Below are 13,253 nucleotides of genomic sequence, written 5' to 3' on the forward strand. Positions count from 1 at the left end.
CATTGTCATCGACAAAATGGATAATAATATATGAGAAAAGCAACTTGACCTTGTGTCTTTACAATGATTATGAACTTCTTTCCCTGATGACAAGATTTCCATTTGGGCAGATTTCTTCCAACACCTTACTACTAGTCCCTCACCCCGATGGAAACTCTTCCATCTGGGCAACTTTTCTTGATAATATTGCCATGGCATTACATTGCCGCCTAAATGTTGTAACTCACCCCGATGGAAAACTTTTCATCAGGGTGCAACATTCTTCCTTCTCCATTTTATCCTTTCCCCTTTCAAATTTCCTTATCAGGAAAACATTAATATATATTATATATTATTCCCGCTACTCTGTAGCGGGTCTTGTAAAATTTTCGACTTTGATTGAATGCGTTTGATGACAAGGTCCTCTATCATTGCCAATTCGGGATAACCCAGGGTCCTCCCAACAATTTCACTCACAGTATACCGCACCACTCTCATGCCGCTTACTCTGCCTTCCCCCCCCTGTGCTGCTTCTCTCATGCTTTCTGGACCACTGCTACCTTCAAGTTCCTCCACCAACGTCACCAGTGAGTAACTCAATTTCTTCTTACTCTTTCTCTTAACAGAATATCCTTAGCTCCCTGGTCTTACAGCCTTTTACCACCTGCCGAATTGCCGTCTTCTCACCAGTTGATTCCCCTTGCTGAAAACCACGGTGTTCCTTTCAACGGGCACTGTGTCGCATATTCGTGACCGTTTACTTGTGCATATTCTGTTTGGTGACCGTTACCAAATTCCCATCGGGCCCTCCCCTTTCCCCGTGTGTGTCCACCTTTGCACCCGATTTCCGGATTATGACAGATATCTTCATGATGTACTTACCTTCCTTTTTGCTCTCCTCTGCGATGACATTTGTAACAAACCTGAAGCGTAACGCTGGAGGGAGACATTGTCGCACACCCTCCGGACACAACAGCATATGTTGTAACAGGGGATGATTGGGAAAAGGGTGGGGTGTTTATAAGTGGTTGGATCTTCAACCCAAATATATTTTGCAACGACGGAGGATGGAAGAGTGGTGGGACCTGCCGCATCAGGCGGCGTCCACCACTTATTAGGAAAACATTAATATATATTATATATATTATTTATTTATTCCCATACAATCATCATCATTCTTCCTTCCTAATCTAGCCTCTCCTGCCCATCTGCCTCTCTAGCACAGTGCTTCCACCGCTTTCAATATATATATATATATATATATATATATTGTGTATTACCTCCTACCCCTTTTCTCCTCACTCCATCAGCATCTCAACACCTGGGCCAACTCCCCCTTCACCAATATACTTTTTCTCCACTATCATGTCCTTTGCATTCAGCCCAAGATCTTCCATCGAATCCAGTCTCCTCAACCTCTCCCTTGATGATGATCAAGACTCTGATCACACCCTGATCGACCTTGACAACCCTTACCCCGATCTCCTCGAAGAGGACTCCCTCTCCCAGCAACATATTCACCAGGCTCTGATCACCAGCACTTTGCATCCTGCCCCTGATCACAACAAGTTCCATCGCCTCCCTCGCCTCCCTATCAAACTCCGTCACCTCAAAGCCCTCCACGATGCTGCCAATCCTTTTGGCTTTCTCAAGGCCATCGCTGGAAAGAAGGTACGGATCGAGCCAGATGAATTCATAGATCCTGCCACTTCTACCAAGTATGCTATTCGCATTCCTCTTCACTGTCTTGATTTCCGCCTCCTCGTTCCTTTCAATGCTGGCTTTGGCACCTTTCTCCCTTTGGACCCAGATGAGTGGTCCTGGGCTTTCTCGCTTGACTTGGGCCAACCAAGACGTCCGTTCAACAATGCTCGAGGTTTCCTTGGTTTCGACCCCACAGGTTCCATGCTATATGTTGGCACCACTCCTTCTCGCAACTCTGTCTTCCTTGGCATGGCCCCTCATGCTTTCTTCGACAAATCCTTCATCCCACCTGGCCATGCTTCAAAGCAAGGTACATCGCACACCTGCATGTCGACTGGTCTCTATCGTATGGTCCTCTCTTTCTTCTTCTATGCGATGCATGCGCTCACTGAGCATGCATTCCAACTTGTCAATCCTTATGCCATCGACCTCGATGGCAGAGCCAACTGGGAGGATGTCAATCCTGACTTGTGCGTAAAGAATGATAATAATATATTATATAATAATCATCATCATCCCTCCCCTCCTCTAGCTTAACAAATCAAAAAGTTGAGTTTCGCCTCAGGGATATGCTGAACCTTGAGACTATCTTCACCTCTGAATTCGACCAATTTCGCAACAACTCACCAGAATCCTGGAAGAGACATCACATCTGGCGCTCCTGTCATCCCATATTCATCTCCATCAAATATGGCCAAAACCTCCCGATCAACATCTCCTCTGAGGAGGCCTTTGACCTGACCACTTCCCATTGGAACAAAGAGCTTGACTACAAGCGTGTCCAATTCTTCTCATTTGCCTTGGCTACCGAGATCAGGTCTGTCTGACTCTCTTCACCCTGGACCTCCCAAACTGACACACATACGATGACGATAATAATAATATACAGTGCGACTAAAGTCCAGAGGTGGGATCCTATCCCAACTCCAGACATCCTTGCTGCACACGATGAGCTTTACACGGCAGATAAGATGCAAGTCTTTGATCCTGATGCCATTGCATATGAAGAGGAAGGACGTGAGGTTGAATTGTTCGACAAAGACGGCAACAAGATTGCTCGTCGCCATCCAGTGGATGCACCTGGCCAGAACAACGGTGCTCTCCTTGTGAAGCTCGACACTGCGAGCCACATGTTCGTTACCCCTTCTCGTCTGGATGATTCTGAGGATGACGAACAAGAGACCTTCGATACCACATTTGGCACAGAGTCCAGAGCAGCAAGAGGTCCAGCAACCCATTCTTCCTTGAATCCCCCAGATCATCATCATAATAATAATCCTTATCCTTCGATCCAACTTCGAACATACCCACTTGGTTACTTGGGTACCCTTGGTCAAATCCAGTCAAACATGATCTTGCCTGAGTTTCAAACCATCATGCAAGCCATCGTGGATGTCATCGACGAAACATCTATCTCGACTGGTCTTGGTGGAAGTGATGATGATGAATTTAGCGAAGGAATGGATATGTTGCAACGTTCGACGCCACAGTCGATCCAAGGGGTCTTTTTGCAAATGTACCAGTCATCCTTCCATCGTGCTGCACCTCGAGCTGGAGGAGGAGAGGTGGACCATGGATGGATTACCGCAGCTGCTGCTGGGACGTGCAATGGGGACTCAAAGCAATCCTCTCGTGTTCATCTCCATCAAGACCGTTGTAGTTCAATGCTTCCATTTGATCATTGGTCCAGTCGGATGGACAGGCCTGACACGCCAACAAATCTTCGATGCGAACAGTATTACATCTTGGACTTGTCTCACATCCCATCAAGGGTACGAACAGGAAGGTGAGTCATGGCTTATCATTCATATATTATATATCATCTCTATCAATTATTATCAATTTCTCTTAGGTGGATATTCACCGAGATCATAACACCACTGTTGCATGGATGGCGCAGGCCAGAGATCATCAATACACTGAAGGAGAACTGCGTGATCGTCCAGCCTGGTGTGAGTGCATATATATATATATATGTTCTGAACATCTCAAAGTCGCCCAAATGAGAACTTTCTCATCGGGGCGAAAACCATGATGTTATTTATGATTTTTGCTCATGCTTCTTCTTTTCTTTTTCTTTTCTTATTGTCGTTGCCTTTGCAACAGATATTCCCAAAGATATATCAGTGGACCACGTTTGGTTTCACTCATCTTTTACAACGATATTGGCTGCATGTCAACCAGCTCATACAAGAGAAGAAATCCATCGACCCTTACCATCTTGAGGTCATTGCTAGTTTAGAGCGAGCAGTTGCATTCGCCCACAGTGGGAGCGGCAAGGTGCTCAGCACCTCTCTCATGGACCCCTTGTGGCTCTCATTGGGGCTAGGCACGACAGGCTTCCCGAGCCTCAATCCAGAAATCATGCGATTCGAACCTCATGCGCCAAATGGGATGGTGCCTCTCACCATCTTCAGCGAAGCATGGCCAAGGAACAAGAGGCAGTCCAACCCTGGACCTGCATTTTCATCCAAACGGTCATGGATCTTTAACTATGGCCGGCCTAATTGGGAGGTCAGTGCAACTTCTATATATATAATATTATATATATATATATATATATATATATATATATATATATACCATCATTATTATTATGTTCTAACACCAACAATCATAGATGTACTGCTTGGACCTCTACATTAGGTTCATCAAAGATACATATCATGATGATAGGTCATCTCAAAAATCACAGCAGGAGCAGATTCACTCTGCACTCATTGGGCTCATCGTGGATGCATTGGTTGAGGATGCAGTGGCAAACATTGTGCAGGGGATCAGGAAACAACTGAAAGAGAGCATGGCAGATGACAAGCTCAGTGAAGGAGAGCAGTCATTCCAGAGGGAGCGCAGTGCTTCTCTGAAGAAATTCAAGCAACTGCCTAAGCCACTTGGAACCATTGAGGGACGGAGGGTCCTGCGAAAGTCCTTGTGGGAGAAAGCAGAAGACATGGAGTCTCAGATCACCCTTCCAAACGAGGTCACGATGGATGGGCGACAATTCATCAACGAGGCATACGATATTGCACTCAAGCGGCCACGGACTCCATGGGGTGGACCGTTCTTCCACGATGGGAAAGCTGCTGCGATATGGCACAAGGTGATCGAAGAATATTCAAGGTCTTCGAGCAAGACACCTGCTGAGATCAAGAGCCGGATTTGCGAACGAGTCCACCACCAGCTCATCATACAGGAGCAAGTGGTGGCATTGCCATGGAAGGCAAACCCCATGCAGCGTTACCCACGTTGGAATGGATGGGTTCGATTCACAGGAGGGAAAGAGATGGGATCGGTAGCACCACGTCGAGGTGGAAAAGGAGCGATGACGATGGAGGAAGAGATGGATGCTGCAGCAGCGAGAGCAGTGGCAAGAGAGGATGATGAGAACGAGAACGTGGAGTGGATGATCAAGGACTTGGATCTGAACGACCTGCCACGAGTGTTGAAGAGGGCTCGATTGCCAAGTGATTTTGGATTTGGGCCAAAGGACCAAGAGCCAACATCTCTGGAAATGGTTGGATGGGTGAAAGAGCGCTATGATGGATCCTTGCCTGCCCATAGGATGGCACTGTTTGGGGCTATCATTCTGTCACGAATGGCACCAAGTCACTCGGTGGATGCACAAGGGACGTCGTCATCTCGGGAGGAACCCATACTAGCGAACGACCTGCAAAGATGGGGATCTCAGCTGGGATGGAAGGACAACTCTCGGAGCACACAAGGGAACAAGGGGAGGATCGACAAAACGACGATGTTCACATGTTGGCTCCTGTTCATTGGAATGCACGTTGATAAGAGCAGTCCATGGTATACGGTGCACAACGGGAAAATGAACCAGGCGTTCAAGGCAAAGATGGGTAAGGAAGTGGTGATTTTGGGATAGACATATATATATCAAGATAATAATTTTTTCAAACAATCATAGGGGCAAAAGGGGTACTTGGGACAGTGATCGTTCGGATTGGACTGATGGAACCACTGACAAAGAAGGGGTTTTTTGGAGGGATATTGGGAACGGACTACCGGGCATACAAAAAGAGAGAGATGGAAGGGATCTATGCACGGTTCGTGGAGCAGCTTGAAGATGGAGGACCATATGCGATATATGGGGCGATCGCAATGTTGGTTGGAGGAGAGACCGCGACACGATTGTGCAAGGAGCACAAGATCCATACGCCATTGGGGTTGCCAGGAAGCATGCCACGACGGAGTGCATCAAACACATCGATTCGAACAGTGTCTGAACGAGACACAAGTGACTCGGATGTGGAGGAGGGTAGTAGTAGACCTTCAAAGCGACAGCGGAGTGGAAAAAAGAAGGTATAAAGGGGGGGGGGAAGTAACGAAAGAGGATGCCCAGATGGAAAGTTTTTCATTGGGGCGAAACTGAGCCTCATCTATCCTTTGCCCTTGTTCATCATGATCATTGATCCACCACCCTTTGCGAATATTATATCATTATTATTATGCCCAGATGGGAATTTTTCCATCAGGGAAAAATCAACCATTATCCATCCTTCACACATCCTTCACCCTTGGACCCTTCCATAATATCATCATCACCCCAGATGGAAAATATATATAAAGTACCGAAACGACAGAAGTCAAGCCATCTGACATGTAGTAGTATCATATTGGATTGAATTCACCATGTCTGATATCTGCACCAGTTTAGAAAGTTGACTTTGGACTTAGAGTGCTTCCGCTTCGCGCTTTGCTTGACTCTGCACAGCGCATGTTTCCTTTCACCTGTCCCAGCATGAATCTTTTTCTATTTCATTTCATGAATATACTTAGGCTATAAAAATAACTGGTGATCGCCGCCTGACGCGGCAGAACCCACCACTCTTTTGCTCGATACATTTGGATGAGTACAAAGAGAGGATCAAAAAAGAGGAATGGAAGAATAAAAGCGAGGACCATCCATTATAGATGTTTATGAAGCCAATGTCAAAATATCCTGGTGCAACACTGGTTTTATTATTGGAATGGAGGCAACTAACACTGGAGATGATTGAGAGGGAAAGGGCTTATGATTCGGCCACAGGAGCAGCCATCTACCACCTCACCCGTAGATAAGAGAAAACCACATCCATTGCGCAATGCAAAGAAAAAATGAAAACATGAATACATGAATATTATGAACCAAAAAATCTAATGAAATTGTCGGGGGACTAAAGCTCAGGCAGCACCTTGGCGAGGAGTCGAGAAGACACTCGAGCCAAAGGCTATCGACAAAGAGTGTCTAGAACCCAAATAAGCGTTGAGAGCAACGCTGGCTACTAGATCTACCAGGCAGTTCTGATGGAACTAGGCAGTTCGCTGAACTACCACACAGCCTGCGAGCCGCAAGCCCAGTGTCCCCAGAAAACGACTGGTGGAGTCATGGAGGTAAACCCACTACCACCTAAATATCCCCCCCCCTGACAGAGATGCCACAAAAATAGACACTCCCCCTTAATGAACCACTGTCTGCAGCCCCGCTTACCCCAGAAGATGAGAACGCACTGGAGGCCCTCTGCTCGAACAAGAAGAACCTCCCCAGACAAAAGCTGGCCACCGAAAGCCCAACAACCATACCACCCCAGCCTATTATCACAAAGGCCACAAGCGAGGATGACGACCTCTGCAGCTCACCTGACGGGCCCCCCAGTCCCCTAACAATCAGAAACTTGAGGTACATGACCACAAATACGAGGGACACATTACAACTAGACACAAGAAAGCATGCTAGATCCCCGACAGCTGCCAAATTACAAGGACCGTCCAGAGCGCCTCCTAGAATCCATCTCCGCAAAAAATCCATCATAAAATCAGGGACCGGCACCCAACTCTACCCCGGAAACCTGGATGCCCCCCAGGATGTCTTCACAACGGTGAGTATGAACGAGAACCAGAGCGAAAACATGCTCCGATCAGACATAACTCCCTCACCCCTCCTCCTGGCACCCAGTAACCAGCGCTGAGGACATTAACAAGATGCAAAACCTAGCCATGTATGAGACCAAGACCACAAAAGCAGAGAGACCAAAAGATGGAAAAGAGGACTACAACTGGATCGCCCTCGGACACGACCTCAAGAAATTCGTAGCATATGGACTCTGCCCATCCCGCCTGCTAGAAGGAGCTAACCCAGCCAGAGCTGAAGAATGGATGCGCACAGAAGGAGCTATCCTGGCCTTGCCACTGGATGCAGCCTACAACGAAGAAAATGAGTGCAACTTCCAAACTAATATGGAAATCTTCATCGAAAGAGCCTTCCTGGACCAAACAAAGAGAGTGAGAATCATTCCCCCCTTCCCTGCCAAGGTAGGAAAGAAAAGCTATGGGCAGTACGCCCAACCATGGGGCTTTCTAGTCCAAGGTCTTAACCCACCCTATGCCGACCTCCTGGTCAACAAACACCTCTGGATATGCCGGAAATTTGGGTTTATAGGGATAGACCTGAAACTTAGACCAACAACCTTTGTTGCCTCATTAATAATTGGTATGAGCAAAAGACTCAAGGATGAGGAGGACATTGTCACAGCCGTCCAAGACACAATTGTGGACACGAATGGGTTATTCCTCCCATTCCTAGCACAAATGGACATGACATTGGACCAAGTCATGGATATCGTAGACAGCGTCCAAGCCACCCCACAAGGATACACCCTGAATGGCAAAGACACCGCAGACAACATAAACGAAAAAGGGAAACCCACCACGGACAGTGCAGTCACCATGTGGGAAATCCATGTGCAACCCCCCCTCAGCGTGCTAACTGACACTCGAGACTCCCTTCATGAGGAATGGATTCAGATATTCAAATCGGCAACCTTTGTAGGGAAATGGACCCAAGCAGGCACAGCTTTCAACTACCATAGATTCTGCCACACCTGCAAGGCTATCGACCACTCCTTTCACATATGCCCAATACACCAACACTGGGCATGGAAGGAACGCTACCCGAAGCATGACACCACCTCAAGGCGAGGACGTGGATATGGTAACTACCAACAAGGACCCAGCTGGAGATCACAGGGCCCCTTGCAACAAACCGTGGGCCCACCCCTGATCCCATATGACTGCCACCCCTGTAGAGGTAACAGCTTTGGCCAATACCCCAAACGAACTCCACCACGAAACCACTACTGAGAAAAAACATACAAAAGAGTACTGTTAACCACACTAGAAATAATAATAACAAGCATAATAATTATCTAGCTGCCCAATCATACTCTCACTGTAAATATACAAAAATGTCATCGATGAAAATAAGGAACCTCAAAAGTGCAAAGCCCAAATTTTACTGAGCCCTGGTGACAGGAAAGCCTAGCGCTAACCCCCCCAACCCAACCCATGGCAAAATCGGCTGGCAACTGAGCCAGGGACCTCCATATGCCCAAAGATCACTAACAATATCACAAGGTCATCGTCAACTCAACAAGGGTGGAATGTTTATCCTGTTTTACAGAAACCCGATGAAAGATACGGAGGATCGGAAAACGGACAATCCCAAACCCCAACTAGTCCACTCCTCCTGAGAGGCGGCAGGGACCCGAAAACAGTCTCAGGACAAATCCAGATAGCAGCCCACCAGAATCTATAGAAGAACTGGGCGAAAGGCATTTGCCGCTGCACCCTCGGGATTTTCCGGGCTTGCAAAAAAGAGAAAAATCACACCTTTTCTAACAGTACCAATCATTTGAAATTTGGTGCAGCCATTCAAAAGTTATAAGCGCAGACATAATTTCTGCACCCTGCACCCTTGACCTGAAGCCTGGATGTTTTCTCGGTCAGTTTTGAGAATTATGGGTGGCAATAGGCATTCCAGATAGCTGTAGGGGAGATCTACAAGATGAAAAAAAGAGGATGTGAATAGCTGCTCTGGGTAAGGAGATATGGGAAAAATAAAATTTTAACGAAAAAAATAGGGAAAAATGCGGGGTGTTTTGGAGTGGAATATGGTGAGGAAATAGAGTGGGAAAATATTTTATTTGGAATTTTTTGAGGGTGCACTCGGGTGCAGGGTGCAAGTGAGGGTGCAACTGAAATAAAAAGTGAAATATCTGAGTGGAAAAAATAGATATAAATATGGGTTTTTTTTTCAGAGGGATATATTTAGGAGAGAGAATGGAATGGAATTTTTCAATATTTTTTTTTGGAAAATAAATTTCAAGGGTGCAGGAGGGTGCAGTGAGGGTGCAAGTGAAATAAAAGTGAAATAACTTTTGACTGGATGGACGAAAATTGAAATGGTTGACAGGGTTAGGAAGGTGTGATTTTAGTGAAAATTATAAAAGAAAAAAAAGAGAAGTGGCTGTGCACTTTTTTGCACAGCCACAAGAAAATTTTTTGATAGGAAGAAAGTGGAAGGTGAGAAAGTTAGAACTGAAGTTGAGAAGACAACACAACAACACAACAATGCAATACCTAGGATTCGCCCTCGAAGGGGCTTCGAGGGAAATTCCCACGAAAAATTGAATTGATTTTTCATTCTCACGACCCCTTCGAGGGAATTCTCACGGGGCTTCGAGGCATTCAATTTTTGAATGACCCGGCAACTCCCTCTATCCTTATCACCTACCTTAGCATCCTTGTCGCTCATCACTTCTTCCTCACTGTTTCCCACGTTCTTCGCATACTTTTATATAATCAATTTGTACCTCTCAATACCTTCTGAAATATAAAATTTGAGACTGAATTGACTAGTAGATTATCGAGAAATGCAAAAAATTTCGCGAGAAATTCAAGACAAGCGTCGGTCCAATGCCTCAACTATTCCTGAAACAATGAAACTTGTGGAATATGTGGACCCCTATGTCGCCCAAAGGGGTCTTGCTACTGTTTCCCATGGTGTTCAGAGACTTTACATAATCAATGATATCAAATTTGAAACTGAATTGATTAGTAGATTATCGAGAAACTCCCACTACTCCATAGCGGGTCCTATGCCCCAACTCAATTATCCTATGCACACGGTCCTCTATGACCCCCAAACCCAGGGTCCATTCTCTGCCCCATACAGTTCTATTCCTCTCGCTGTGTGGCTGCAGTGTAAATTACGTGGTTCTGAAATAAGAGTATGTGGTGGGTTTACAGAGCGAGAGCAAATCTCAGGCTTCGTCTCAGCCAATAGCAACATTGAGAGTGAACATGCATGCGGGGTAAGAGTAGCGGGATCTGCCGCTTCAGGCGGTGTTCCCCAGTTATTCAAAAAAATTCGCAAGAAATTTTAGTACATTTCCATGTTGCAACCCAACACCGTTCAACACTGTAAACCTGTAGCTCATGAGTGGGTAAGGTGAGGCAACCAATCAGAGTGCTTCAATCGCAACTCTCCCCAGCTTTTAGTATATGTAGATATTATATGATTCCTCGATCAAGTAATGTTAAACTGCCCCACTGAGATGTCGGTTACCATAGTGTGATTAGTCATCTCGAAAGACGTTGCAACCCAACCCAACGCTTTTGAACCATTATGGCAGCACCAAGAAGGTTTTTCGTCTTTCAAAAGTAGGGCATCACAATGATTACACGGAGTCGTGTTCCATGGTGTGGAGAGAGCAGGGGGGTTCCAGGAGTGTAGGTATGCGAAGGATCCAGTGTTGGATCTTCTACGACGTACGGAAGTGGATGGTTCAAGCGAGTTCATGATGTTTTCTGAAGAACAGGCAGGGTGCACTAACAAAGAGTTTCATTCGGGTGGAGCGACATTATATACACAAATCAAGAGTACAATAGCATAGAGACAAACACGGAAAATTGGAAGGGACGTTCATGACCCTCATTCTGCATTTAGCACTTAATGCGTTTGTTGCTGCTCTCCGCATCGTCATTGTCATGATCGTCTTCCCAATCCTTGGGACTAAGCACGGATGTGGTAGTGACGTCATCAGCGGAAGTCGCGGGTTCTCGATTAAACAGGCTCCTTTTTTTGTGCGGGGCAGTGGCAGAAGAAGTGGAAGCGGAGGAGCGTAAGTACCCGATGTCTTCCAACTTGAAGCGGGCAACGTTGTCGTGGATGTCATGAAATCGAGCAGTGGACAGGAGTCGCAGTGGGTGGATAGTAGAAGTTTTTCCATCGTGTGGTAGACGGAATGAGAATGGTGACAGAAAAGTTAAGGACGGATTTGGACTGTATGTACATCATGAGCGGATTGGGTGGTGTGGTGAGTGGAAGACACATACCACAGCCTGGTATGCGCCAGTGGCCAATGTGAACCAACGATCGCCAGTGGCAGTACACAAGCCCGTGAAGTCGAAAAAAGCGTTGGTGTCAGTAACGGGACGCATGTCCTTCCCCGGATTGTTGCTGAGCAACACAGTCAAGGAGGAGAGGGAGGAGGTGGCGATAAACTCCCCATTGACAATGCGAGGGATGAAAGAGCCGCGAACAAATAGCAGATCACCGAGCGAAGGAGGCAGAATGGTAGTCGATTTAGGAACAAAGAAGTTGAATTTGATGTTCATGGCATCCGCGACGTCGGAACCTGGCCCGTCAATTGAGCGGCATGGTATCAGTGGAGACGCGGGAACGAAAACTGAGCGCACCAATGAGGAAGTCACTGTGCAGGCGACTATTACTGAATTCTGGATCGCTGTTTAGAAAGGCATACGCTGTGAAGTGGGAGCGGAGTGTGATGTTCAGCGCCATCAGGCCAGAGCGAGGGGAGTTGGGGATGGAAGATGAGGTGCTTTTGTGTCGGATCGCGCGAAGAGTGAATGAGGCCACTTACGTAGCATCATAACCTAGGATGAGACACATGGGCAGCGAGGTGTAATGAGCGCAGAGGCGCTGAGCCGTGTGTGGAGATTGAACGAATCAAGGGTGTGGAGTGCGTGTCGGATGGCAATCCTTGTGGAAGAGTGGCGACGAAGTGTGGGATCCCACAGACTACGCAATGTAGACACATGTCCGTGTGCGATTTGGAATGACTGGCGCTTGCGTGAGTCAGAGGTTTGGTTCTGGAGCGACGTCATTGCGACAAAAAACCGTGCAAGTCCGTGGTAAAGCCAGCGAATGAGGAGGCGCAAAAACGTGGGAGAAAGTGTGCGGAGCCAATGAGAGAGCGAGAATCAGGAGCGGACCAATGGGAACGCTTCGATCAGAACTCGCTCCCAGCTATTAGTATATGTTAATATTATATGATTCCTCGATCAAATAATGTTAAACTGCCCCACTGAGATGTCGGTTACCATAGTGTGATTATCCACACTGCAGGCCGAGTCCTTATGCCGCTTGCATCGTCTGCCATAACGCAGATTGCATGAGGGGTTGGGCAATTGGGTCGGGGGTTGGGCAATTGGGTTGGGGGTTGGGGGTTTGGGTAGGGGGTTGGGCAATTGGGTAGGGGGTTGGGGGTTTGGGTAGGGGGTTGCGTTGGGTTAGGGGCTGTGGTATGGTGTTCGGTCTATTGAAAAAAAACAACTTTAAGTAACATTTAGTGTGAAGCGAGACAGCCCCCACAGCGACCACCGGTGGGCTGCAACAGCGCCCATCCAGTGTAGAGTGAGGACGTGGGGCTGGGGAGCGAGCGGAACACACTGGATGCAAAGAATCACATGAAGGATATTAGAGCAGTGGG

General features: G+C 47.0%; 3 protein-coding genes across 3 annotated transcripts; all 3 read left to right on the forward strand.

Annotated features, from left to right (window-relative positions):
• Positions 1-1,344: 1,344 nt before the first annotated feature.
• On the forward strand, positions 1,345-6,009 carry EI90DRAFT_3022931 (uncharacterized protein; the record flags this gene model as incomplete). The annotated part of the gene is made up of 8 exons (XM_039057834.1): positions 1,345-2,153; positions 2,216-2,500; positions 2,573-3,469; positions 3,536-3,635; positions 3,790-4,197; positions 4,304-4,329; positions 4,360-5,540; positions 5,609-6,009. The coding sequence occupies 8 exons, from the start codon at positions 1,345-1,347 to the stop codon at positions 6,007-6,009; spliced, it is 4,107 nt and encodes a 1,368-aa protein (XP_038908091.1).
• A 1,005-nt stretch (positions 6,010-7,014) lies between these two features.
• EI90DRAFT_3093186 (uncharacterized protein) lies at positions 7,015-7,898 on the forward strand (the record flags this gene model as incomplete). The annotated part of the gene is made up of 3 exons (XM_039062469.1): positions 7,015-7,074; positions 7,131-7,635; positions 7,676-7,898. Coding segments are annotated over exons 1-3 (734 nt in total), but the record flags the coding sequence as incomplete, so codon positions are not given.
• Positions 7,899-11,855: 3,957 nt separating this feature from the next.
• On the forward strand, positions 11,856-12,361 carry EI90DRAFT_654485 (uncharacterized protein). Its single transcript, XM_039067914.1, has one exon. It carries the CDS (start codon positions 11,960-11,962, stop codon positions 12,272-12,274), a length of 315 nt encoding a protein of 104 aa, XP_038908093.1. The 5' UTR covers positions 11,856-11,959; the 3' UTR covers positions 12,275-12,361.
• Positions 12,362-13,253: the final 892 nt, after the last annotated feature.

This window comes from Cantharellus anzutake, assembly GCF_015039405.1.
Source record: "Cantharellus anzutake strain C23 chromosome Unknown EI90scaffold_183, whole genome shotgun sequence".
In the NCBI taxonomy this organism is placed as follows: Eukaryota; Fungi; Basidiomycota; class Agaricomycetes; order Cantharellales; family Hydnaceae; genus Cantharellus; species Cantharellus anzutake.